Source organism: Crocodylus siamensis, chromosome 1, assembly GCF_052110815.1.
Source record: "Crocodylus siamensis isolate JL-2025a chromosome 1, ASM5211081v1, whole genome shotgun sequence".
In the NCBI taxonomy this organism is placed as follows: domain Eukaryota; kingdom Metazoa; phylum Chordata; order Crocodylia; family Crocodylidae; genus Crocodylus; species Crocodylus siamensis.
The window spans coordinates 11,277,129-11,304,105 of record NC_143395.1 but is presented as its reverse complement, the minus strand read 5'-3'; the positions used below and the strand labels follow the sequence as shown (position 1 = coordinate 11,304,105).

The 26,977-nt window shown below is 44.6% G+C and overlaps 1 protein-coding gene across 9 annotated transcripts in view; it reads left to right on the top strand.

Annotated features, from left to right (window-relative positions):
* Nucleotides 1–26,977, top strand: part of KLHL29 (kelch like family member 29) — a 578,088-nt gene that overhangs the window by 491,749 nt on the left and 59,362 nt on the right. For all 9 annotated transcript variants that reach the window (XR_016439874.1, XM_090031549.1, XM_090031531.1 and 6 more), the window contains 2 exons: nt 2,145–2,344; nt 10,479–10,738. Coding sequence is in view for 8 of the 9 variants with exons in the window: in XM_090031549.1 (XP_089887675.1) it covers nt 2,145–2,344; nt 10,479–10,738 (460 nt within the window). In the remaining variant the exon portion in view is untranslated. The remainder of the gene's footprint in view (nt 1–2,144; nt 2,345–10,478; nt 10,739–26,977) is intronic.

The following is a 26,977-nucleotide window of genomic DNA, read 5'->3' as shown; positions in this document are numbered from 1 at the left end:
GTCTACAATATTCTCACTCCTCTCAGGAGGGACCGTGGCCTGAGCAAAAAACTGCTTCCATATGTGATAGTTTAGAGACCATATGGCTTCTCTGTTAAAAAGTCAGGATTTCATATGGCGTGTGCATGTTGGGGCACAATAAGCACCTCGATTAACATACATGCTTATCCATCTGCTTGTGGAATGAGACCTAGCCTAAAGGGATACCCACAGAAAAGAAAAATTCAGTATTTAGGACATGACCTTGGGATCCAAGTGATTCAAATGAACTCCCGGTTTTGCCCCAGACTTCTTGTGTGACCTTAGGGAAGCCCCTTTGTCTGCCGCTGTGCCTCAGTTCTTCCTCTATAAAATGGGGGTAGCAGCATTTCCCTTCCTTACAGTAAGGGTAACTATATTGAAGACGATGGGGTGTTCACTTCTTCTAGTAATGGAGGTCATGTGAGTGTCTTGGATAGAAAAATGAAGTAATTTAGAGCCCAGTCCCACAAGGGTTTAAGATCATTGATTTAATATAACTACTCACAGTGTATACAATTAAGCAGAAGCATAAGTATTTAGAGATCAAGCAGGACTACGGCTTGTTTTAGGCCATAACTAGCTGAAACCATGTATGAAAACCTGTGAAGCAGCTTTGGAGATCACTGAGTTTGGTGGAGAGGCAGAGAGTGATCCGTGCGTTTCTGCAAGGGAAGAAAATCTGACTGGCTGAGCTTTGTCCTCTGGGATTGTGGCTGGATGTGGATATCTGACCATAATCTTTCTAGGCAGCTCTGTAAACTTTGAAAATTTAGGGCCCCAAGCAGTTACTAGTGTTGTATGAGTTTAAACCTTGCCAGTGATGAAACCATTTATTCTGAAGAGTTTCCTGGTCTGTATATGGCCCGTGGAGAAATACACAATTTTGGTGCCAATCACACAATGGTTTTCACAAATCCTGTAGCAGTAATGGTGTGAGCAGGCGCTGTTTGTCCAGCCGCTAGGAGAAGTTAATGTTTGTGTAAGAAGGTGCTGAATGGTGCTAACCACTGAAGGAGTTTTCTCACTTTAACAGATTTTTCCCTTGCTTGACATTACCAAAATTTATCACTTTTGTCTTTCAGGTGTAAGCCGTTTTTAGTGTTGCAGCCACACCAGCCAACCATGCATTAGGAACTGGGCCCTTATTTTAATTTCTTATAATTTATTGTTCTTTTTGTCCAATAATTTCACAAACACTAATGCACACTTCAAATGCAGGAGATATTTTGATCCCCAAATTGTTTAGCACTTTATGCAGGAAAAATCGTAGGCCACAGTCATGACACTCCTAGAGGATGGCTGCTGGCTTCCTGTGGCAGAGCTGGTTGTTGTTTTTCCCCCCTTCCCTTCTTTGCTCTAACCATTTTGTCTGTCTATCTTGTCTTGTATTCAGTTTTCAAAGCAATGCCATGAGGGGCTTCCTTTTTTTACTGCCTAAAGGGGAACAATATATTTTAGATATGAATATACATGTAAATATATATGTATGCATGTCTATCTATAATGCGTATATTATTAACATTCATTGAGAAGTTCAAGCTTAGAAAATCTGCTTGAAACATTTATTACGATTATTATTTCTGATTGAAAAGATCCTAAAATGAATCCCTAAATTTGCATGACATATAAAATCATCCGAAGAACTGGATGAGAGGTGTCCTTGATAAACTAGGTGACCTTTCTCTTGAAATTTAGGAGGGTTTTTTTCCCCTGACTGTCATATTGTGCAAGGAAGATGAGCTATTAAGCGAATGTTAAAATGTATTGTTTCCCTTTGAAAGCTAATCCTGTTCCTCATTTTCATTAATGTTGGCTCATATTCTTTTTCTTTTTCCTTTCGTTTTGTTTTTTTGCAACCGTTTTTTGCATGAAAATGCAGAGTAGCAATAAACAGAATTTTTTTTTTTTTTGGGTAAGACTTGCTTTAAGACTCTTCTCTTTCAGATCCAGTTAAAGTCTTTAAGTTCAGTTATTTTAAAATGCAATATTCTTCAATTCCTTAAAAAAAATATGAAGAAATGTAATGAGGTGCAAAAGCGATCTTCTAGCCCTCACTAATTGGTAAACAGCAGACAGGGGATGGCGTAATGTCCTGTAAGAATGTCATTGTCTACTGTTACCAGGTCACCACGAGACAGTAGCCGAAGCGGGGAGAAACTGGAATTGGCCATGTCAAACCTCACTGCAGACGTCTTGGAGTTACTACTGGAGTTTGTTTATACAGGTTCTTTGATCATAGATTCTGCCAATGCAAAAACCCTTCTGGAGGCTGCCAGCAAGTTCCAGTTTCATACTTTCTGCAAAGTCTGTGTTTCATTTCTAGGTAGGTATCATCCCCATTCCACTGAATGAGCTTTTAAGCTTTTATCAAGTTGCTCTGCTAGGAAATGCAAGATTAAATGTCATTTGAAATACAGTGGGCTTCCCTTTGTTTGGACTGGGATCTGAACTTAAATTGTTCCCATTGCTGCAGAGGTAAACTGATTTACAGACAGTAAGGTTGTTTGTACAGCAGGGGAAAAAAATATCCAACTGCATTCACATTTCGGATAGATTTTTTTCGCAGTGACATTTAATTTCAAAAGGTCATACTTTATACAGAAACACAGTGATGAAATGCACACCCATGTCCTATTCATGTGGGCATGACAGTAGATGACAGAAATTATGCCAGACTACCTTTGGTACCCATAACAATAGATGAATATGGCTTCTTCAGTCGGGGTCTGCCAGTTTCTTGGAAAGTCACGCACAGTCTCCAAGGCCTTGTAAATAAGATCTGCCTTAAGCACAGCGAGTGGCATGCTATGCCTTTAATATAGAGAGATGTATTAATATGTGATTAGTATTATTATAATAAAGTTAAAGACTGCTCCACAGTCCAGCAGGCTCACAGGTTGTTTATAAAAATCTATATCACCCTCACAGTGTGCTTTTAACCATCTACAGTGCACTACTTGTTTGTGTACCACACTTGTAGCATTTATTTGCAATCTTTATCAACATAATATGTGACCTACATATTATGTACTTCCATGTGCTCGCTTTCAGGATACAATGAAGCAATCTTTTTTTGACACCCTATTTCCCCTGATACCTAAACCATACCTCTCAGCTCTTGTTCATTATGAGGCATGTCTTTCCCTTTGGAACCCAAATTTATTTCTGTCTTATGTGAACCAGGAGTTGTCCTACGAGTCTCTCATTTTAAATTGGCATGTGGCACTGCCGAGGGTTGAAGATGAGCCTTTAGGAAGTGTTAGAAATGTTCAAAATGAAATCCAGCATTGAGTCTGGTTCACCACTGTATGACTTCCAAATGATACTCTGGCATAACTATTCATTTCAGAGGACTTGCACCAGTGTGCATTTGCATCAATGTAGTAATGAAACAGTCCCATTATTTCTAGCTTCTTTTCTCAACGTTCTTTGCTGTTTCACTTATTTAAATGTCTGGCATCGACTGCGTGGGCAGAAGCAGTTTGAAAACTATCTCGATCATTCCCAATGTGATGGTTGTAAAACTTGAGCAAAGGCTGTTGCATTGGCACTGCTTTCCTGTAGCTTCTTTCCAATGCCTTTTAAATGAATAGATCTTAGAGCCTTTCTATTTAAGAACATTATCTCTAAAGGTTCAGCCACAGAAACAAAATACATTTATTTCACTAAATCAATGTGAGATTTCCCTTTTCCAATATTTAATATTTGAGTTCAGTGAACCATGCTATGGTCTGAAATAGGAGAGTTGGCTGTAAGTTTAGTGATATATAGGGAGTCACTGGAATTCTGTATTCTCATTTGGAGAATTCATAGAGCATAATTGCTCATTTTTATTTATAGCTCTGACTGGAGTTGTGTTTCAGAGATAAAACAGCATTTGCCATCTAAAAAGTATAGGAAAGTCGCTATTGCTTGTTTTGTTTTTCCTCTAACAAGCCAAAAAAGGCAACAATGACACAAAATAGTATTCTCAGTAGTCATGGGGGGTCCACCAATGGAGAAACAGGCCACCTCCCTCTAAATCTACCAAGAAATGACCCTGTCAGAAATGACACTTCTTATCCACTTTACTGCTATGACTGTACCGAGCCTCTTTCTCTCTGTCCTCCACTCTTTAATCCACTTTTTCACCAAATTGTCACTTCTCTTTTTTTCCAGACATAGAGCTTCGGAGTTGTTTTTCCCGGCCCCTTATTTACTCTCCGGAGAATTGACACCGCAGTCACAATAGCCACCCAAAGCACAATTCTGGGGATTCATCGGCATATTCATTTGGGGCTGTAAGTTAGGGACTGTGTCACAGAGAGATCAAACAAGGGGGATTATAATAGCTGATATACCGTCTGGAGCAGCAGTCTGATGACAAAGCCTGCTGAGTCTATAAAAGTCTGCTTTCCTCAGTGAAAAAAATGCTAGTGGTCTAGAAGGTGGTCTAGGTGTCAGGTACAGACATTGCACAGGCCAGTCTATACCCAGAACAGAACAGAAGTCCGGCGCACACAGACTGGTTTAAAAATGGCAGAACCCCAACCCAGTCTAAAATTTTCACGCCCTCCCCTCCGCCCCCGCACCAAAGGATATGAATGCACGTCGTGTTTGCTACCAATCTAAACTACTCCACTTTTACAGAAAACCATGCAACTTAGATCAGTTCGCCTCAGGCTTTTTGAATGTTGGTACCTAGCCACAATGTCAAGGAGGAGGCTAACGAGAAGCAGAAGTTCTGATTTTTTTTTCCAAAGAAAAAGATTTGAGCAAGAAGCTTGTCAGAGAATCCAGGAGGAAGCACTGACAGCAGGTGGATGAAGAGCCACCTGGGAGTCCTGCATGAGAGAAGGGAAGAAGGTCCACCCATAAAATCAGAAAATCATAGACAAGAAGGGCTGGAAGGGACCTCAGGAGGTCATCTAGTCCAATCCCCTGTCTGAGGCAGGGCCATGCCTAATCAAACCATCATATATACATTCTTGTCTAACCTATTAATAAAATTGCACAATCAAGGCTACAAAGAGTAGCACCCTAATCTGCCACAGGTAAAGCAGGGGGACAGTGGCAGTCAGTGGGTACATCTACACGAGATGCTTAATATGCAGTAGACTAATTCCACTGCACATGAGTGCATCATGGCAAAAGCCATGCTGATGTGCTAATGTGCAGCAGCCGTATTAGTCTACTGTGCATCACAAAAAGGCTGTGCGCCAGCGCTACTGTACAGTAACACCAGTTACTGCACATTTAGTTAGTACTTAATATTAGAGGTACTAAACTTAATGTGCAGTAACAACAGTGCATTCGTGCACATGTAGACACACCCGGTATCCTGCTGCTGCAAGGCTTATTAAAATACTCTTGAGAGAACCAAGGAAGAGGCCATCCTGCTACAGAGGATAGCAAAAACACCCAGGCTCTACTAATCTGGTGCCAATGGAGTAAAATTTTTTCCTGATCCTAAATATGGTGATTGGTCTGACCCTGAGCAGAGGGACAAGACCTTCTAGCCAGGAACCTCCAGCTTGGACTGCAGTCAATGCCAAGCATTTCTAAGGAAGGTGAATAAGACCTTGACATGTGTAGCAACAGGAGGGGGAAAAAAATCCTTCCTGGCTCTATATGGCAAACAGTAAAGCCCAAAAAAATGGGTAATATCAAGCACCCTCAGGACTGTCCTGACTTGAGCAGGAAGCTGTTACCTAGATGACCTTGTGAGGACCCTTCCAACCCTATTTTCTTATGATCTCTCACTGATCTGTTTGGGGAGTGGAGGAGTACCTTTTTAACCATCCTTTGCAGAACAGTCCAAGCATAGATACTCCTAGATCATACCTGACCATCGCTTATCCAGCCTCTTCTAGAAAATTTCAGTGATGGAGTTGCCATAGCTTCCCTGGGAGGTCTATCCTACTCCATTACTATTCTAAAAGAAAGGTATTCCCAATACCTAATCTACATCTACTTTCCTGCAACCTCAAGCCATGGATTCGTGTCCTGTTCTCTGCAGCAAGAAAGAAAAAAGTGTTTTCTCTCTTTTTGATGGTAGTCCTTCAGATTTGTAGACTGCTATCGTGTTCCCTCTTAAACACCTTCTCCTCAGTATGAACATACCTGTTTTCTTCAACCTGTCTTCACATGGCTTGCCTTCTAAATCCTTTATCATTTTTGTCACTTGTCTCTTGACTTTTAACAACTTCTCCACATACTTTGAAAATGTGGAATCCAGAAGTGCACACAATACTCGAGATGAGGCCTAACCAACGCTGAGTACCGAGGCATTGCTACTTCCTGTCCTGCACCTAGTGCTCCTATTAATGCAACCCAAAATTGCATTTGCCTTTTGTGCAGCTGCATCTCTACAAACTCATATTGAAGCTGTGATCCACCAAGTCTCCTAGATTCTCCTCCATAGCACTGCCATCCAACCAGGTGTCATCCATTTTGAATCTGTGTTTTGATTATTCTTCCTGAGGTGTAGCACCGTGTATTTGCCAGCATTGAACTTCATCTTACTAGCTCCAGCCCAGTTTTCCAAACTGTCAGGATCCTTCTGAATAGTGCTTTTGTCCTCTAGTATATTTGCAGTCTTTCCCAGTTCCATGTTTTCTGTAGATTTGCTCAAGAAGCTCTCTATTCCAGTATCCAGGTCATTAAAACACACATTGTACAGCACTGAGGCCAGATCAGACCTCTTTGGGACTTCACTTGAAACCTCCTCCCATTCTGACATGGATCTTGTATTATCACCCTTTGCTTAAAGCTATTGAGCCAGTTGTCTGTCCACCTTGTAGTAATTTTGTCTTGCCCACATTTCTCCAATTCGTTTATGAGAAGGTCATGTGGGATTTCATGAATAGCCTTGCTGAAGTCCAGATACAGTATATCCACAGCATTCCCTTCATCCATCCAAGTAGTTATCTGTAATTTCATGTGTCCCTTTTTTTTGTCTTTTTTAAAAAAATCATTATGTTGCCTCTTGTCCAGTCCTTTGGTACCTCACCTGTTTCCCATGATTTCATAAATATTGCCAAGAGCTCCAAGTTCTCCTGTGTCCGTTCCTTCTGTACCCTGGGATGAAATTCTTCAGGCCCTACTGCCTTGAATTGTTCAAATCCATTCATTCAGACCCATTCTGACGGTCTGCCTTGTTATCTCGTTCCTCAGATTGTTCCCTTCCTTATCCAAGTAATCCTTACTAGATGTTTGGTTGCAGCTTAATGTTTTGTGGAGACTGAGCTCTTCTTTCCTTGTGTCTTCTGTTAAGAGTTCCTCGTGGCTATTGAACAGTGGACCCACAGGTTCCTTGGTCTTTATTTCTGGCCAACATATTTATAAAACCCTTCTTGTTGCCTGTGGCTTCTCGTACCAGGTGAAGCTCATTTTTTACTTTTGCTATCCTGATTTTTTTCCCTGCAAGTTCTTACTATTTCCTGATAATCTTTCTTGGTGACCTGCCCATTTTTCCATTGCCTGTATACTTTCCTTTTGCATTTGAGGCATCCTAGAAGCTCCTTGTGCAGCCACATTGGTTTCTTGCCATTCTTTCTGTGCTTCCATCGTGTCGGACCAGCTTCCCGTTGGGCTTTCAATGCTTTGCTCTTTAGAAACTTCCAGCCCTCTGGGGCTTTCTGTCCTTCAGTCTCTCTTCCCATGGTGATGCGTACAAACTCTCTGACTTGGTTGAAATCTGCATTTTTGAAATCCACTGTTTTAGTTCTGATGACCTAATGCTTTCCCCATCTCAGGATCAGAATTGTATCACATTGTAATCATTTTCTCCCAAGTTTCCAGTCGCCTTCTTATCCTCCACCAGTTCTTCCCTGGTCTTAAAACCACTGTCCCTGAGGCCCTGCACTTCCTGCTTTCCAGACTACTGGGTTCTCCAGTTCTTGCCTGCTGATGTCCTCACCTCTGCCTTTTCCCCAGCTGTACCACAACAGAGTACTTTACGCTCTTACTGACTTCAGTGTGTTCTTCTTAATTTCTTGGGAACCTTCTTCTTCTGCCAGTAGTTACATGCTGCTATTTCTGTTCTTTTCCCTTGGCCTCTCCAGTGCCAGCTTCTCATAACTCCCATCCAAAACATCTTAATTTTCCTTTATAGCATGGAGTGTGGACATCTGTGATCCCAACCCTTCATTCAGACGGCAAAGATCTCAGAAAGGTGTTTTGGATTAGTTTTGTATAACCAAGGGAACAAATGTGGGGGCCAGCAGGAGAGCAAAGCCCAGTTAATGTCACTGGAATACTTTGGAGGTCTTAAAGAAGTCTTGCAAATATGACCTGACTCTTTCAATTCTTGTACATGAACAAGGATGGAATCCCATTAACTAAATGGATCACAGGCTGCAACAGGGAGGTGTATTTGTTTGAGCTGATTTTATAGATTCATACCCGTTAGGGGCTGGAAGGGACCTTACAGATCGTCAGCTCCAGCCCCCTTGCACTTGGGCAGGAAAGACTTGCCTGACTTCTATGGCATGCTAAAAGATGCCTCCCTAAATTTAAAGACCATATTCAATACAAGTGAAATGCCTATGATGCCTTCAAGTAGACTGACACATGGAAACATCTACCAGGTCCTGCCAGCTTATATTCTCTGTGTCCAGCACATCAATATCATCCACAAACTTCAGATGGTTGATCTTCCTAACTTGCACCTTTTCCCCAATGCCCTTTTTGATGCAAACAGAGGATTTATCTTTTCAGATAGCAGTTCTGAGATTATCAATTAACAGTGCTCAGATTATCTTTCTGTAGCCCATCCCCATTCTCCCAAAGGTAGTAAATCATTCATTCCACTTCAACAGCCATATTAGAAGTGATAGAGCCCACAAAACCTTCCCAAGCCTTCTCAGTGGACTTTTATTCACTTTGAAGCGGGTGATGAAGTAGATCAGATCATTATGGCATAGCAAAGAGACGTTTCTTGGCGAAGAGGAGCAATGGACATCTCTGAGAATAAAACACTGGAACAAGGAGTCTGAGCATATAAAAATATTGTCTTGAACCAAAATGAAGCATCATAGCTGCAGTAGGTCTCACTTGAAGAGATGTGGTGGAGGGTGATTTGGGAACCATAGGATCAGCTGATAAAATCTGACAGCCTGTTTTCTAGACTGGTGCATCTACTACCAAGTAAAAATATAGGCCTAATCACATATTAATAAATTAGACTGCAGATAGTGTACTTGGGGATTTAAACCAGATGGAGGCAGTTGCACTGAACACTGGCAGAAGAGGCGTCTGGCAGGAGTTTTAATGGCGGAGTTCTTGAAAAGCTTCACCTTTATGCCCAGTGCCGTGAGGTAGCCCCATAGACTATGATGTTGCCCAAATGTAATACATTTTCCTTTTAACAGCAGGCAAGCCTGCCTTGCACACCTTAGTGCCCATGTTACCCGCTCTCTATACCTGAAGAAGGGTGTTGGTGCCTGAAAGCTTGCAAAGAACAATTTTTCCAACTATTTAGTTGTTCTAATAAAAGATATCCCAAAGGACCTTACCTCCCCATATTACCAGCTGATCGTTCTTGTGACAGCTCTGTTGCTGGGTTGATTGGGTGTCTAGCACATCCTTGCTCTCTCTTTTCTTTTAAAATCTCCAGCCCTGCTTTTAAATTAAATATACTCTGTTATTAGTAGTGTTTCACCTAACAGAAGGCTGAGCCCCATATCTGTGAGCTCCCCTTGCATGACTTTGCTATTGGTATTTTTTTTTCTTCAGAACATCTGAAAAGCAGAAAGGACAACAAAGTGTACAGTATAACTCACTCTTAACATAATGCTACACACAGGGCTGTTACTTCTGTTTGCTGGGTAGGAGATAATGCTGTCTCCTCTGTGCCTGATTTGCTTTGAAACACCACTACACAACATTTAACAGAAACCATTAGTATAATCTGTGTTTTGCATAAGGGATGTCATCACATTCAGCAGTAACAAAGTTCCTTTGGAAAAAAAAAAAGAGAGGAGAGAGAGAGATTTTTTTATTTGAAGTAGCTTAGTAGCTGAGCAGGGCAAAAATTATCATAAAGTGACTGTAGCATCCTCAGAAAAGTCCTCAAAGCTATTTATTCTTAAAGCATCTGCACTGGTCTGTACTTCTGTGCTGTTTCTTAAAGGAACATTGCAGGCAGCAGAAGTAGCAGCGCCGATTTGCCCCCTGATTCCTATCGAATGGGTGGTTCTGGGATTTGAGGTCATGCAGCAGCTTTCCCCTCTGGACCCACAAGGGCTCAAACCAAATAAGCCAGCCAAGGAAGTAGCCTCCATCCAGGGCAGGATTTAAAAATTCAGCTCTAAAGAGACCGCATGTGCTCAACATGTTTTATTGTAATCAAAAGTCATTGGACTAATCAAGGAGTTATTCACAGTGAACCCAACTTCAACCCACAGCACCTGTTCTTTAGTAAAATAACCACCTATTGTTTTTATTCATGTGCTTCCTTTATTTGCTTCATTTAGAAAAACAATTGACGGCTAGCAACTGCCTAGGAATATTAGCCATGGCCGAAGCCATGCAATGCACTGAACTATACAACATGGCCAAAGCATATGCCCTGCAAATTTTCCCAGAGGTGGCAAACCAAGAGGAGATCCTTAATATCTCCAAAGACGACTTCATTTCCTACATGTCCAATGACAGCTTGAACACCAAAGCAGAGGAGCTGGTGTATGAAACAGTGATAAAGTGGATTAAGAAGGACGCTGCAATCAGAGCTCAGGTAAAAAATAATCTTACAAACCACTCTCTTTTCCATTCCCATAAATACCTCTTTAAAATAGAAGCTGGCCCCATGCAATTTTAAATGTGAAGATGAATAGGAGATGGGATGGTAGCAGTGAAAAGAACAAGAGGATCCAGGCTGTGGATGAAATGCATGCAATTTCCAAATCTGATCCCCATATCTGATTGTTTAGAATGAAAGTGTCTAATTTGCTACACCTGTCTTAGAAAGATGCAGCCCTGGAGGGGTTTTTTTGGCTGTGGACTTGACCAAAGATAAATCTTAAAGGATTAAAGCTGTGTGACATGTTACTTCAGGAAAGAGATGCATTTTAGTAAGGGGTACGCAGCCAACGCTAGGGAGAAGTAAAACTCATCAGAAAATCAGAATTTCTCTTGGTGCTGAATGCTAATCATGTCACTGTACAGTACGTACAAAAAAAATTATACAGTCCCTTTACTGGGTAACTCAGGCACCCCTGCTGGTTATATACATATTTATTAGAGTCAGCTTGTCTTCACCATTACTGAATTATACAACGAAATATGGTGCATTGGGAAGTTAAGTGTCTGCCTAGCCCTGTTTTGAGATAAACATTATAAATAATAACTGGTTTTGAGGATAATGAGGTAAAACGTTGTCCTTGGGGACAGAAGAATTATACTGATGACTCTCAAGGACCAGGCTTTTGTTTTAGATATAACTGCATTTAGTTGACCTTCCCAGGAAACGGTGGTAGCATGAAGCTGAGTACCTGAAGTGCCTTCCCCTGCAACCCTGAGCTCTCCCCAAATAACCTGCAGTTGTGGAGGGGCCCAGGCAGCCGAGTGGTTTCTGCTGGAGTCCCATCCTCTACTGCTTCTGCTGTATTTCCTCAAGGAAACCTAAAAAAGACCTGAAATATCCTAGAGTGGCATGAAATCCCTCTGGCTCTTTTCCTTTTTAAGTGGTCCAGTTTGCCCTGGGATTCAGGAGACCTGGACATTAGCCCCTTCCCTGCCACAACCCCCTGCGTAGTCTTTGTGTGTCTGCTCCTCATCTAATCAAACGCAGGCAGTAGCACCGTCTTCCCTCCTGGGGACGCGGAGCGGGGCGCGGTGGCTGTGCTGATTGTCATGTGAAGTCCCTGAGATACACCGGCCCCAGGGGACTCAACCAACACTGGCTCGGGCACGGCTGTCAGTGTGTGGCTCTTGGGGGTCTCCTCCACACTTCCCTCTCTGGCTGCCTCCTTCAGGCTCTCGCACTGGAGAGGACTGTCAGGGCCACGTTTATTATTACCAGCGGTTATTATTACCTCCAGACATTGCCACAGTGCTGTCGATTTACTGAAATGGACCCCTCCTCGGCTCCTGCTGGCCTTATAAAACATGCTGTGCCTGCACGTGTTTCTCGGCTTGTTTAAAGTTTGATGAAGACAGCCCGTTCTGAGCGGCTGCGTTACCGAGACACAACTTCATGCAAACGATGGGATGGGAACGGGGGCAGGAGTGGAGGGAACCTCGCAGAAGGGATCTGTTTGCCTGGCACAGACAGAGGGTGTCACTCACTGTGCAATCTGGGTTGTGTTTTCAAGATTGCTGGTTTAAATATTTCCTTCTGCTTCCTGCTGTGGTGATGTTATGAATTTATTTTTTAAGTGGTGGTTTTCATTCTCCCTTCGTTTCCCACCTGCCGTCCCCTCCTCCTCTTTCACTTTCATGTTGCGGTCATATTTTTTCAAATTGCCTTCCTCCCTCTCCTGCTTCTGAAGAGCTTTTATAGTTTACGATGGCATCTTTATTTGTTTCTCCAAATTTCTCGCTGTGGTGTTTGGTTTTGTACATTACTTTTCAAGGGCTTTTAATTTTTTATACATGTCTATAGAAAAATGAGCATATTGAATACATTCGCATTAAAGGTAAAGTAGCTGGCTGCTTTCCTACCCAAACATACTTTCTAAGGGTTTGCTGCTTTTACTATCCAAACATACTGCTAATCACTTTCTAAGAGTTTGCTGCTCTAAATTTTTTCTCACCTTTTTGTATCCCACCAACTTATTATAAGACCCTTGTCAGATAAATGCTTATTTTCTAAAAGCAGAAGTTCTTGCTTTTTAGATTTACTGTGCAAAGCTCTCTGCTTAAATTTTTATAATGGCATCTGCATTTTCAGAGCACAGGAACAAATTATTCTGGGGTGGGGGAGGAAGAGGAGGGTGGAGATAAAGTCAGCCCTAACCAGTTGTCCGACTGATAAAAATGATCAGTGAAAATCTGGATGACACTTCTTTGCAGCATGAGAAATGACGCCGGCATAGTCCTTCCTGATGCCTAGGCCCTCCCCCAGCATCCTTTGAATGCCAGAGGAGTCCAAGGTGCTCAGGCCCTTGTGCAATTAGGCCCGCTGTTTCTGCCAGACCTGTTACAGTCACGCTGAGCGCACCGGGAATGCTCCTGGAGTCCTGAGAGCTGGTTTTGACTCGATTCACTCTCCAGTGGGCTGCAAGCCACTGGGTGCAGACAGCCTGCGGGCACAAGACAGCGTAGCTCCCGCTGCCCTGGGAGACTTAGCCGACCTACACAGCCACAGGCGTGAGAAGGGCCACGGTCCTGGATCCCAGTCCTGGGAAGCCCTGCCAGTGGGGCTCCTAATGAAGTATTGCCACCGAATGAAGCTGCAGTTGAGGGATAACAGGACAAGCTGGACTGATTGCATTCCCCACTTGCTCAGGGTTTGCAGCTGCCTCAGAGGTGAGCACTTTTCTGCTGCGCTGTATGAAGCTCAAGCCTTCAGTCATTTCATACAGTTCTGGATATAGTGCCCTGGGGCGTGCTTGGGGTTTTATGGAGATGCACAGAGACGAGAAGCGCTTGCATTCACAAACATAGGCTGCAGACCGGGGTGGGCCACCCAGGCCACGGCCCGATCAACTTTTAGCAAATTAATTCCTATAACCCACAAATGCGCAATTATCATTCCGGTGAAAACTGTATAGCTATTTTTTTAACTGCATAGCGGGCTAAATGAACGTGCTAAAAGTTGGTCGGGCCATGGCCCAGGTGGCCCACCCCGTTCCACAGCCAAGAGTGAAGTGAGTGAAGGTATTGGCCCCCAGAAAAGCAGGTATCGGCCCTCCTTTTTGGACCCCTTTTTGGCTCTTGCAAGTGCACCCCTCGGGGACCAGCCTTGCTTCACCTCACTTCACTTCCTTTCCCCTGCTCCCAACCGTGTTAATCTGAAATCCTGCTTGTGTTTGGCACCTGTAACCTCTTTTCCTCTGGGAGTCTGTCACACCAGCTGACTGAAGTGACTCAGAAGCAGTTTCTCCAAAGTAAAGCACTGTTTATTCCCCCAAAGGTGAAGAGCAGGCAGAGACGAGGCTAAAGCGATAAATGGCCAGTGTGATCACACCTTGTTTTTAATTTGGAAGTTTTGGCCGAGATCCACCCAGCCCAGAAATCCCTGTCCCAGGGATCTTTTGCCTCCGTGTGTGTGTGCATGACCGTCTTCCCCAGGGGCAGGCTCTCAGAGCTCATTTCACCCTTCCTCCTTGCTAAGCCCAGCATCTTTTCATGGCTCCATGCCCCAGTTGATCCTAGCCTCAGACCCGGATGAGTAAATCCATGAGTTCAGCTGGAGCCAAGTAGAGGCAGGTGTCTTTAAGGACCCTTATGCATGTCATTGTTTTGTTTCTTGGTTGTGCTTAGGTTTAACTCCATGCAGTCAGGAAGGACAATCTGAACCAGGTAAACCATGGGGTAGATGAGGCTCGTTTAAAAGTAACATGTAACAGCCTCATTCTCCAGAGCAGGATGAAGCAGGGTGACAACGCCAGTGAAAGAAAGCTCCTTGGAAAGTTGTTGGGAGGCTGCCTATGTTTGCACGCTAGCCTGGTTGTAATCACACGACTTCTTCATGGGTGGGTTTTGCAAGGGATAAATGGGATTTAGTCCCCCTGCCCTCCTTCATTGAAAGACCGTGGGAACCGGATGCCTGTCTGCTCCCAGGGCCTTCCTTGGTTATCAAATTCTTCTTAGTGTTGCTAATCCTCTCCTGGTCGGGCACTGCCAGAGAGGCGGGAGAGGGGAGGCTCCTAACCGAGACCCGACTGTGAAACAAGCATGAAAGAATATATTCCCGGCTGGGCTTTTAGTGCCCCAAAGTGGGCTGAGGCGGGGAAGCCTTGTGTGAAGCAGGTGAATGAGGGGGCACAAGCCCCAGGTGCTAATTATTAAGGGTGGGAGGTGCTGGAACTGAGGCTGAGGGCCACTGGGATTGAAGCAGCCATGCTGCTAGTCTGGCAGCTATAGGATGGAGCTGTTGGGAGAGAGGTTGAGAATGAGTCAGTGATGTCAGGGAGGCTCTCTGTTCCTGGTAGATAAGGGTTGTGGGGGAAAAGAAGCAGGGGATGAAGACAGAGGGGCACCCCATCTGCTGCTTCACTATGGGTTTTATTTCTTGGCTCAGCATGACATTTGGCCGCACCATTGGGGGGCCGGCACCTTCCCCCATAGCTTTCAGGCCCCTAGAGCGGCTCTGGCCCACCCTGGTCTCCTTTCCTTCCGTGCAAAGCTGGAGTCCCACAGCTGTCAGGACCCCTACCTTCACCTCCCGGGTCCTAAACACCACCCAGATCCTCAGTTGTCCCCTAGGCACTCCCTCCCCCTGCACCTCCGCTTTGCCCAGGGCAACAGAAGAGCTTGCTACGCCTCTGGATATAAGAGTTTTACAGCATCGCAGAGAAACAGCATCTGGGAGTCTACAAAGAGACTGTAACAGTGCTTTAAAGGTCACTGATCCATCTCTGTAAGACAGACAGGCAGTTCAAATAATGAAATATTCATTAAGCTTATATTTGGTAAGTAACTGGACCCCAGTGCTTTGAAACGGCATGCTAGCTGCATATGGTAACACTTTTGGAACCATACCGGTACCATGGGTAATGCATGAAATCAATCTAACCAAAAGAAACAGCATCTCATGTGAGGTTCCTGAATAGTTAGGTAATTTCCTGTTGCCGTGAGAGCAGACTACTGGTCCTAGAAATATCTTTTGATTACTTGTCACTAGATGGAAAGCCTGCAGCAGACTGACACATCTGGAAACGCTGGAGTTGCTGTTTTTCTATTTGTTTCTCTTCCTGACTGATGGATGAGATGGTAGGGTTTATCCTTATAGTTATCCTTTTGATAAGCTTATTATACCTCTAGGGAGATCATGCAAAAAATATGTTGGGTAACGAGGCCGTGCTATCTGAAAAGCGGCATGGTTTAGTGGTCTGAGGACAGGCAGGACTTGGCACTAGGCCCTCAGGAGTTCACGTCCCAGCTCAGGCTCGCTGTGTGGCCTAAGGCAAGGCAGTTTAGCTCTCTGCTTCCACTTCCCTCTTCACAATGTGGGAAAATAACACCTACCACACAGAGTGCTGGGAAGATACGTTGGATAATGAGATGTGTCCTCAGCTGGTATTAATCAACATTGCTGTGTTAATGAAGCTGTGTCAATATAATTGAGTTGAAAATCCAGCCCCGTATCAGTACAAGGTGGTGACGATCTAAAGGGCTGTGTAAGCCGCAGTTCGGTATCCGAGTAGACTACCCAAGAACGGGGACCACGAGAAATGTCACCACGTGCTGATCCAAGCGTAAAGCAGGTTTCTTTGACCTGCCTCGTCTCTCGTAAATACACAGCAACGTGTATCCCAAAAAAAAAACCCCACAAAGCAAAACAAACGGCAGAAACCTAACTAAAACAAGACACTCTACAGCGCACGGTTCTCCCCCGGGATAAGGATGAGAGAATAAACAGATGTTAGTCGTCTTACTCGGTGCAAGGCTGGACGATGCTGCGGCACTAAAGGAACCTGGGCCAAGGAAAAGAAGTCACGATCCCCATCATTCGCACAGGCACAATGGCGCGCCCTTCATCTAAGCACTGTGTAATACCAAAATATCCAGTTATAAAATGAAATGGCTTACCCATAAAAGTATCAATGAGCTTCCTATGAGCTCGTGTCCACAGCGAGAGCTCTGTCTAAGCAATACCTTAATGGCACCTGAGGACTGCAGCTTGGTAGACAAATGGAAGCTAATTTAGCAAATAGCAACACAAATGATTAAGGACTAGAGGAATTGATTTAGGAGGAAAGATTAAAAGGATTGAATATGCAGAGTTTGGTCTAACGACAGTTAAAGTGGAGATAACGGTCTGCAACTATGTGAAGACAGAAAGGAGAGGAATTGCCTAGGAGGCTGGAAAGAAGCAAGTGTAGGAGCAAAGGCATACAGTTATGACAAGGTAAATGTAAGCTGTAAAAACACCAAAGCAACACCAACACCTGAAAACTCAGCATCTAGTGAGAGCAAGGGAAGAAGATGCAGAGGTGGAAGAGTGGCTTTACATCAAAAGTGTTATGAATGCCAATGAACTGCATTTTAACCATTCAAGAGAATCTCTGGATAGGCTGCAAGGAACAGCAAAGGAGAAACTGGATTTCTAAAGGAAAGGAAAATGAAAAGCTCCTGGTCAACTCTCAAGGTATTAGATGCCATATTCAGGTGGATTTTAAATATGCAGATTTCACAGGAGGCATCAAAGAGGTTCCAAAGTTATGATCCCTCGGGAAGAGAGTTCGACAAGAAGAAAACATGATCTTGAGTCGGCTCCTTAGTGATGAGGAGGAAAAGCAAAATGACATTATCCATATCAACCTTGACAAGCTACTTAGATTTGTCATAATTAAAAATGCATTCATTGACCAACGTTTTTCAGTGATGCTAGGTTTCAGAAAGCAAAAGTGAGGTAAATATGGAATATAAGCTGCAATTTTCAAATTACACCTGACTAATATTAACATTCACGGAGATTTTGGTGCTTAGCACCTTTCAGCTCTATTTGAAATCCCAGCCCTAGTAACCAAGATAGTAGGAGAATGCATTGAAGTTCACCTGTGCAGAAAACAGAACAATCCTAAAAGATACAATAATTAACATCCAACTAACCCAAAATTGTCATAAATTGAATGCAAGGATTGAGAAGTAGCCTTTGTGACTTCACATAGCAGTGGACTCCTCAAAGATCCCAGGTTTAAATGAACCTTTTTCTAAAGAGCGGTCGAGCAAGAACCATCAGCACCCACACAGGCCTAGAAAGAGAAGAAATAGTAGCTGGAAAGAGACAGAACAAGTTCATACCAACCATGGAGGTCGAGGGAAATAACAGATACAACACAAACAGCAAATTACAGGGAGATGCAGGGCAAGCAGGCCCATTAATAAATGAATAAGCAGTTGAAGTTTCCTATTATTGATAAAGGTTGTGTGTAGACCTTTTTTAAGATGGCAATGATGTTAATAGGATCATAGGAAAGTCGGGTTGGAAAGGACCTCACGAGCTCAACTCAGAGCAGGATCATCCCTGACTCAGCCATCCCAGGCAGGCGTCTGTCCAACCCGCTCTTGAAAACTTCCAAGGATGGAGATGCCACGAGTTCTCTGGATGCCTGCTGCAATGCTTGACCACCCACATTGTCAGAAATCTCCTCCTAATCTCCAACCTAAATTTCCCATGCTGCAGCTTGAGGACATGGCTCCGAGTCTTCTCCCCTATGGCCACAAAGAAAAGCCCACCTCCACCATCTCTCTAATGACCCTTCAGGTATTTGAAGGCTGTTAATAATTCCCCTTCAGGCTTCTCTTCTCCAAAATAAATAACTCCTAAGTCTTTCCGCCTTTCCTCATAAGGCTTACCTCCCAGGCCCTTAACCATTTTTTATTGCTCTGCGCCGGAGTCTTTCCGAACTGTCCACGTCCTTCTTCAGGGGTGGGGCCCAAAACTGGACACAGTGCTTCAGGTGAAGCCTCACTAGTGCTGAATAGACCAGATGAATCACTTCCCTTGATTTACAAGTGGCGCTCCTGTTAATATAACCCAATTTGCTGTTTGCTTTTTTTGCAACAAGAGCACACTGTTGGCTCTTTCAGCTTCCAGTGTACTGCAGCCCCCAGGCCCATATCTTTAGCACTGTAGCCTAGCTAATAATTCCCCAAGCTCTAGTTGTACATGCAGTTAGTTCATCCCAAATGCATGACTTTTCACTTGTTCTTCTTGAATCTTGTCTAGTTGATTGCGGACTGTTTCTCCAGTTTATCCAAGTCATTCTGGATCCTAGCCCTATCCTCCAGAGGACCTGCAACTCCATCCAACTTTGTATCGTCCACAAATTTGCTATGTGTCCACTCAATCCCACTGTCCAAATCATTATTGAAGATATTAAACAATACTGAACCCAGGACAGACCTAGGGAACCCCACTTGATACCCTCCTCCCAACTAGACACTGAGCCATTGATGACTTAACGGGGAAACAAAACATGAAAAGCAGTTTAGGGTCATGCTTCCCCTGAAGTCCTCTCTCTACTTGTATATCTTCCCAACGCATTTTCCTATTTTAAAAAATATATATATTTCCTCCTGTACTTGAAGAAACCTTTTGACTAAGGCAGAGTGGTTCTCAACCTTCATAGTTTCATAGTTGGAAGATTTGAGGCACCTTATTAGATTCGAGGCACCCCACTTAGCTATTCATTTCTCGACAAGGGAAAAGTAAGAGCAATTCTTCTGTTGCAAAGCATTCAGAAAGACCACAACAGGTCCGACTGTTTTTGACACTGTGGATTCCTATTGGAAATATCTGGGTTTGTCTTGGGCATCACGCATAGGTGTTTTCACACCTAACAGTGCTTATTAAAAAAAAAAATCTCAGTACACTCTCATTGAGAATCACAGGACTAAGTTCACAATCCTTCAAACATTTACATAAGCAGGTAGCTTCATCCCTGACGCTCCTTTCTCCATCACTTCATGGTATGTCAGTGGCAGAAGCAGGACTAAAGTTCCTGGCTCTAAGTTACCCTGGTGCAAACACTGTGCACTTTCTGAATGGAAGAATAAGCATGAAGAAATTATTTTTCTGTGTTGGGGTAGGGAGATGTGTGCACATGTGCATGTGCCATTATGCTGTATCAGATACATGTACCAGGAACTAGTTTCTTTTTTCAAGGCACATAACGGGGACTAACTATTTCTTCATGGCAGCATGGTTCTTGTGGTTCATAGGCGTGTATACAGGTGTATATGTAGGTGGATATTTATAATCAGCACAAATGAAATGCCAATTACCGGTTGTCGTCTCTTTTGTTATGTTTTGAGTTCTTTTATTTCAGCAGGGTTTAGTCAGCTGAAGAGGTAACTTGTGCTGAGATTATTTCTGAAAAGTTTTAGTTCAAGACAAATCCTGAGTGTAATGACTTAATGACTTATCTTCCCATGTGCTTAAAAAAAAAAGCCCCTTATCATGTTACCCCTAAAAATACATGCTCACATATTGCTCCATGAATAGTTAAAGACCGGGGCAGCCGCTCCCTTTATGCAATTGATATTATAGTGTTTAGTCAGCTGTGCTGCCATAAAGGTGTTGTGTTGAAGTTTCATTTCAGGAAGAGAGGGCTGCTGTAGTCCTCTTGCTGTGCATGGGATGTATACATGTAACTCCCTCCTGTTAAGTGACTATGTGAGTCCAGAGCCTGGGAATCAGATTTAATTCCAAGTGCTCATCTTGTGATGTTTCCAGCTCCAATGTTATCAGGATTGGGAGTTTAATCTGAGAGCAACTTTTCACTTGCAATAAGCTGCTCTTGGTAATGAGTGATGGATAAATGAATATGAACTCCATCAGAGCTGAAGTTCCTCTGGGTGTGCCCTAATGCTTTTACTTGTGGACGAGGGTATTAAAAGTAGACCATGTCTTTGTAATATCCCTGGGCAATATGGGCTGAAGTCAAGTAAAAAAAAAGGAAAAAGTTGAGGGTCTATTGAAGTCAAATGGTCCATGGGGTGATTAAGGCACCCTGGTACTGACAGCCGGTACCGCACAAGGGAGTAATGTTCTAGAGTCATGTCCAGCTGTTTTTGACTCCCTAGCTAAAATAGCCCAGTACCCATATACAGGTGGGTTTCCAATAGATAAACTTCCACACAAATCCAGAGCAGGGCTTAAACTTAGACATTTGCAGCCATAGCAAGACACCCTAACTCAGGGGTGGGCTGGATGTGGCCCTCCAGGCCACTCTATCTGGCCCACGGGGCCCGTAAAAAATTTAGAAAACTAATATTTATCTGCCCCTAGCTGCCTATCATGCACCCCTCGATGGCTTGCCAAAACTCAGTAAGCGGCCCTCTGCCCAAAATAATTGCCTGCCCATGCCCTAACTGCTTCGTCTGTGTGTCCTACAATGCACATTGAAGCACAAGCCCCAATTGTCAGACAGTGCTTGAATGCTGCAAAAACATACCTAAAACGAGCATCTTTCTGACAACATGAAGTCTTGTGTTGTTCATGAGGAGTCTAAAAGCAGCAGCTGGTGGCCGCAATGGATCCAGGCAGAGTGTGAATGATTCTTAAGATCCCTCCTGCTCCACTCAAAGTTTAAAACCAACTACCAGGCAGGGACAGCCGTGTTTCGGTTCAGGTGGGCAGAGGGAGTCAGTTGACTTCACGGCTCATTGTTATTTCCTTGGTTTCTGCTAATCTTTTCCTTCCATAGATATTAACAACCCTTGATCTTCTGCTAATGAACTGCACTTTCTTCTACAATTGTCCTAGTAGTGTGCTGCTACCTAGGACCCTGTGCTGCAGACTGAGTGCACAGAGAGCAGATTTGCAGATGACAGCAAACTGGATGGAGTTGCAGACATTTTAGAGGAGGAGATTAGGATTCAGAAGGACCTTGTCAAACTGGGAAAACGGGCTGAAATTAATCAAATGAAATTAAATAAAGACAAATGTAAAGTGCTGCACTTAGGATGGAATAATCAGATGCCCAAGTACATATTGGGGAATGACTGGGTAGGCTGCAGCACTGCAGAAAATGAACTGGTGATTGTAGTGGACTACAAGCTGAATATGAGCCAACAGTGTGCTCTTGTTTGAAAAAAAAAAAACCAATAGCATACTGGGTTGTTTCAATAGGAGTATCACTTCCAGTGCAGCACTGGTGAAACCTCACCTAGAGTACTGCACCTGGGTTTAGGAGTGGTGGGCAAAATACAGCCCACGGGCCAGGTCCAGCTCACAGCAGGTCTTTATCCAGCCCGCAGCAGGTCCCTCAGTCCCCTGGCCCAGGCACAGTCCAGCTCTGGCATGTCCTGCTGCCTCCTGGGCATACCGCAGGGCTGGGGCAGCTCCGCAGCTGGAGTGCCTTTCTAGACAGCCCAGGTGGCAGGTGGCTCCTTCTGGCTGCCGAAGCCAGCAGCCCCAGCCCTGTGGCACCAGCAGGGACGGACACTGCACAGCCCCAGCACCACGCCTGCTCCAGGCTCACCAGCAGCGCCAGACAGAAGCTGTTGCTCAGTGCAGGGTAAAAGCAGCCCCTCCTGCTCCTGCTGCCAGTAGTTCCCTGCTGCAGCCTCCTGGAGCCTGCACCGGGCTGCCCTGTGTCTCCATTGCTGTCACCGCTGCCTCCTGGCTGCCCTGCGGGGAGGTGCCACATGGCGCATGGGCTCCAAGCTGTTGCAGGGCAGCAGCTGACTGGCTCGGGGGGTGCATGCAGGGGCTCCCATGCACACCCCACCGCACCCCCATCTACCCCCCTCCAAACCCCACAACCACACCCTTCCCCACACACAATCACACACCCCACAAATACCGCACCCACACACACACCCCCACACACCTGCACACAGAGCCCACCCCATATACACCCATCCCACCAGGCACACCCCACACACCTTCCCCCCACACACCTCCCAGCCACCATTCCCCACCACTCACCCCACAAAGCCTATACCCACACACACACCCACACATCCCCACAAACACTTCCTCCCACAAGTCCCCCATATCCACTCACCCACACACTCTCCCACACCCTTCTCCACACCCCACATACACACACAGCCCCCCACAAACCCTATACCCACCCCTCCATATCCCTCACCCCTCCACACTCCCTTATAATATACATGAGTCAGACCTCATTTTGAGCTATTATGAAATCACCTGTGTGTACATGATGCAAACACACACAAATCAGGACAAAAATATTTTTAAATAAAATTAAAATGTTATTGTCAATATTTAAGTTTTAGTATACAATTTGGGTTTTTTTCGGGTTCCAAGATTCATAGACGTAAGGGCTGGAAAGGACCTCAGAAGATCTTTGCGTTCAGCCCCTTGCCCTAGGGGTGGGAAGATGGCAAACGCCCTTCCCAAAAGGAGTACTTCTAGGTGCATGGGGAGTGACTTCAGGTAGCAAAGGTCAGGGGTTAGGGGTGGGACTTCCAGTCCCAAGATGGCAGCCAGGAGGCAGGGCTTCTGCCAAGGGGCGGGGCTTGCCAAAACTCATTAAGCAGGCCTCCAGCCAAAATAATTGCCCCCCCAGGTTTAGGCACTACACTTCAAGAAAGACATGGACAAATTGGAAAGTCTAAAAGAGAGCAACAAAACTGATTTAGAAAACACGATTTATGAGAAACGTTTGAAAGAACTGGGATTATTTAGTGTAGAGAAGAGAAGGCAATTTGATAACAGGGGGATTTGATAGTAGTCTCGCTAACCCTCTCAAAGGTAGTTACAAAGAAGGGTGGGAATCAGCTGTTCTCTGTGACCACGGGGTACAGGACAAAAGTAACCATCTTACGTTGCAACAACAGAAATTTAGCTTGACTATTAGGGAGGACTTTCTGACGCTGAGAGCAGTTAAAGCAGTGGAATAGGTTATCTAGGGGGTTGCGGATTATCTATCACTGGAAGTTTTAAAGAGCAGGTTAGAAGTACTTCTCTGGAATATTTTAGGCAGGAACGATCCTGCCTTAACCAGGGACTTGGACGTGGCTTCCTGAGGTCTCCTCCTGCTCTCATTTGTATGATTCTGTGATCGATTCCTTTCGCTGCCCATTATGCAGTTCATAACGAAGGAATAGTTTCTCTCCCAATTTTTCCCTCTAAGTTCAGTGGCGCAGCTGAGAATTTACTATTGCTGTCAGAGTAGAAATGCGTGGCTTTTCTCTAGAATCAGGGTGAATTTGAACCCAGTCTTTATGTGAGAGTACAGAGAAATCTTTTAAAGTACAGAAGCATTAATCTCTTCAGTCTGTGTGATGAATTGAATGTACGCCTGGTTTAGTTTAAAATGTTAACAAAAAGTCTTCTAGAATTATACATAAACAGCTGAAACAGCAGTTTGTTGGACTGAAAACCTTTCTTAACGTGGATAATCTAACTTCTGTATTTGTACTTCTAGTTAAAATATGTTTCTTTAGGCAGAAAGCACAAAGGGTCTTTTGTATGAAAGAATAGTAAAATAGAGAGACAGATGAGTTATAAGGCATCAGGGAAACATTATTTTAACCTCCCTGGGCATTACTTCAAAAATGTCAAAAATCTTGATAGCTTTCCAGTGTAATATTTAAGGAGCAGGAAATTCAATTCTGAAGCAGTAAACATATTTCCTTTTAAAACTGGCTGTATACTATTGTGGCCCTCATGAAAGCAGGCACACGGTGATAGCCCTTTCAAGAATACCTGTGAGGATTTTGCTAGCCTAGGGATTTGAGAGTAAACAGTGATTTTTTTTTAACGTGATGCCAAAGAGGGTGTTGAAAGTGAGCATGAGATACTAGAAAAAAGACCATTTTTAACAATCTGTTGGTCATACAAAATAATGAGTAACATGGAAAAGGTCACAAAAAGTTTAGCAAAGTGAACATCCTTGTTCTGACAACCAAGGAGAAGTAAAACCGGCATTAAAATAATCTGTGATCCAGTTGGTCAGGAGATGTCCTGACTGCAGACATGGAAGATACATATATACAGAGGGGAAATGGATAAATTAAGCAGAATTAGACATTTGACTGAGATACCTTCACAGCACAGCAAATGGTGTTGATAGAACAGGAGGCTGGGCCATCCCTCGACCTTAATCCTGACCCAGTAATACTGTTTAGCACTTACCCAACAAATTAGTATTGTATGCACTGTGAAAACCCTGACCAGTGAATGCCCCGTCGTAGGACTGGGGACCTTCTGCTGTCAGAGCTGCCATCTCTCACACGAGATTAAACACAGGTATTGTCCTGACCATGTCTTGTCATTAAAGACTCCTCAGGGGAGCAGCAGTAACCACAGAGTCTTGCCCAAATTCCAGTTTAGGTTATTGCTTTCTGCCCATTGATATGGTGCTATCGCTTCATCTGATAAGTTAAAAGAGAGTGAGAGTGATTCTGTGGATGTGTGTGAACACCTACGCTCAGTATACGGTGGAGACTGTCACGCCAGGGCTGTACTGCTCCAGGCACCTTAAGCTCAGTTTCTCTCACAGCCATGGAACAGGAGCTCTCTGTTTTACAGCAGTGCTTCTCAACCAGAGTTATGGAGCACCCCAGGGTGTCACAGTGCCTGGCCCCTGTGCAAGAAGGTAAGCATGCTGCTCACTCCTTCCTCTACCCACCCAGAGTCCCACAAACAAGGGACAGCTATGAGTGCCCCCGGCAGCCCCATGCCAGGCACTTAGAGCAGTGTGTCCTGCTGCAGGTGGAGGCAGGCACGTGGCCACAGAGCCATGCTTTTCAGCCCAAGTCATTCCCCAGCTCCTCACATGCTCCAAGCAACAGCAGGAAAGGCTGTGGGAGCAGCTGGCTCTGGTGCCTGGCACGTGAGTCCCCCAAGGAATAGCCACAGTGATAGGGACTGCACTGGGGGTAAAGAGGGGGTGCCCCTCTGCTGCCCCCCCCAGGCCTTATGTGTTCAGTTGCCCCTTTCCCCCTCCAGCCCCCTCCAAAATTCGTCCAATGGTTCCTGGTCCTCAGCAGTGACCTAGACCCAAATGTAGAGGGTCCAGGTGCCAGGCTGGGAGCAAGCGTGTGCAGAGCCAGGAGAGCACTCCTTACCAGCATGCTGGAGGGGTGAATATTATGCTTCTAGTCATATAATTAATTACTAGCACATCAATTAATAATATTGCTTACATTATAAAATGTATATTAATTTGTTAAGCCTTCCTTAGAAGTATTGGGTGTTGGCTACCTCCAAGACTGAGTGTTTTGACTATGGTGTGCCAATGCGGGGACCAAAGTTGGAGGTTCCTGGCTAGAGGGTCTTGCCCCTCCACTCAGGGTCAGGCAGGTCTCTGTGTTTGGGGTGAGGAAGGAGGGTTTTTGCCTTCCTCTATAGAAGGGGCATAGCTCTCTTCCTTGGGTTTCTGTAGCATATTTTAACAACCTTTGTGGCAGCAGGACATTGGCCACTGTGGTCCCTCTGCTTCCTCTGTGGCAGATTAAAGTGTTACATCTTATGGTTGTGTCACAGTTGACTATGTAGTTTTGTTAATAGGTTAACCATGGATTTGTATAGGATGGTTGGATAGGGATGAACCTGCCTCACGCAGGGGGTTAGATTAGATGACCTCCCAGCCCTGATTCTCTATGATACTATATTTAATCCTTTTTTCTGAAAATGTCCATAGGAGGAGTGCCTTGAGTCTGAAAAGGTGAAAAAGCAGGGTTTTACAGCATAGACATTTTTGGTCCTGCCTTTCAGAAGTCCTTGCAGATTACATGGAGGAACTGGTGGCCAGCTGACCCAATGAACCTGGTGCCAGATTGACAGTGGCATAACAAACAGGGCAGGGAGGGGTTGGCACATGGTTCTGAGAGCAGGGGCAGGAGGGCAGCCACCTTGCCCATGCTGGGACTTTTACACAGTCCTGGCTGAGCGGCTGCTGCTGTTGCTGCCACACATGCTCTGCCCACCCTAGCTGTAGCTCTTAAAGCAGCAGCAATCAGAAACTGTTTTAGTTCCTGGCATGGAAATGCTGCTGCACTGTGGACTCGGTTGCTGTGGGTGGCAATTCTGACACCTCTCTTAACTTGGCACCTGGGACAGGTGCCCCTCTTGCCTACCCCTAGTTATGTTGCTGCAGGTTGGATGAATGGGTGTGTGCCTCAGGAGCCAACCCACACCAGGACGGTCATAGTTTGCCATTTTACCCTATCCCACATTGCTTCCTTTTGAGTACTCCATTCAGGGCCAGACACAGGCATGGGCGAACTGGGCAGCTGCCCAGGGCCCACATAGAACGGGGGCCCAAACATGGTAATTTTTAATTTATTGTTATCATTATCTCTGGCAAAGGGGGGCCCAATTCTAAAAGTTAACCTGGGGCCACCATGAGTCTAGGTATGGTGCTGCCTCCATTAA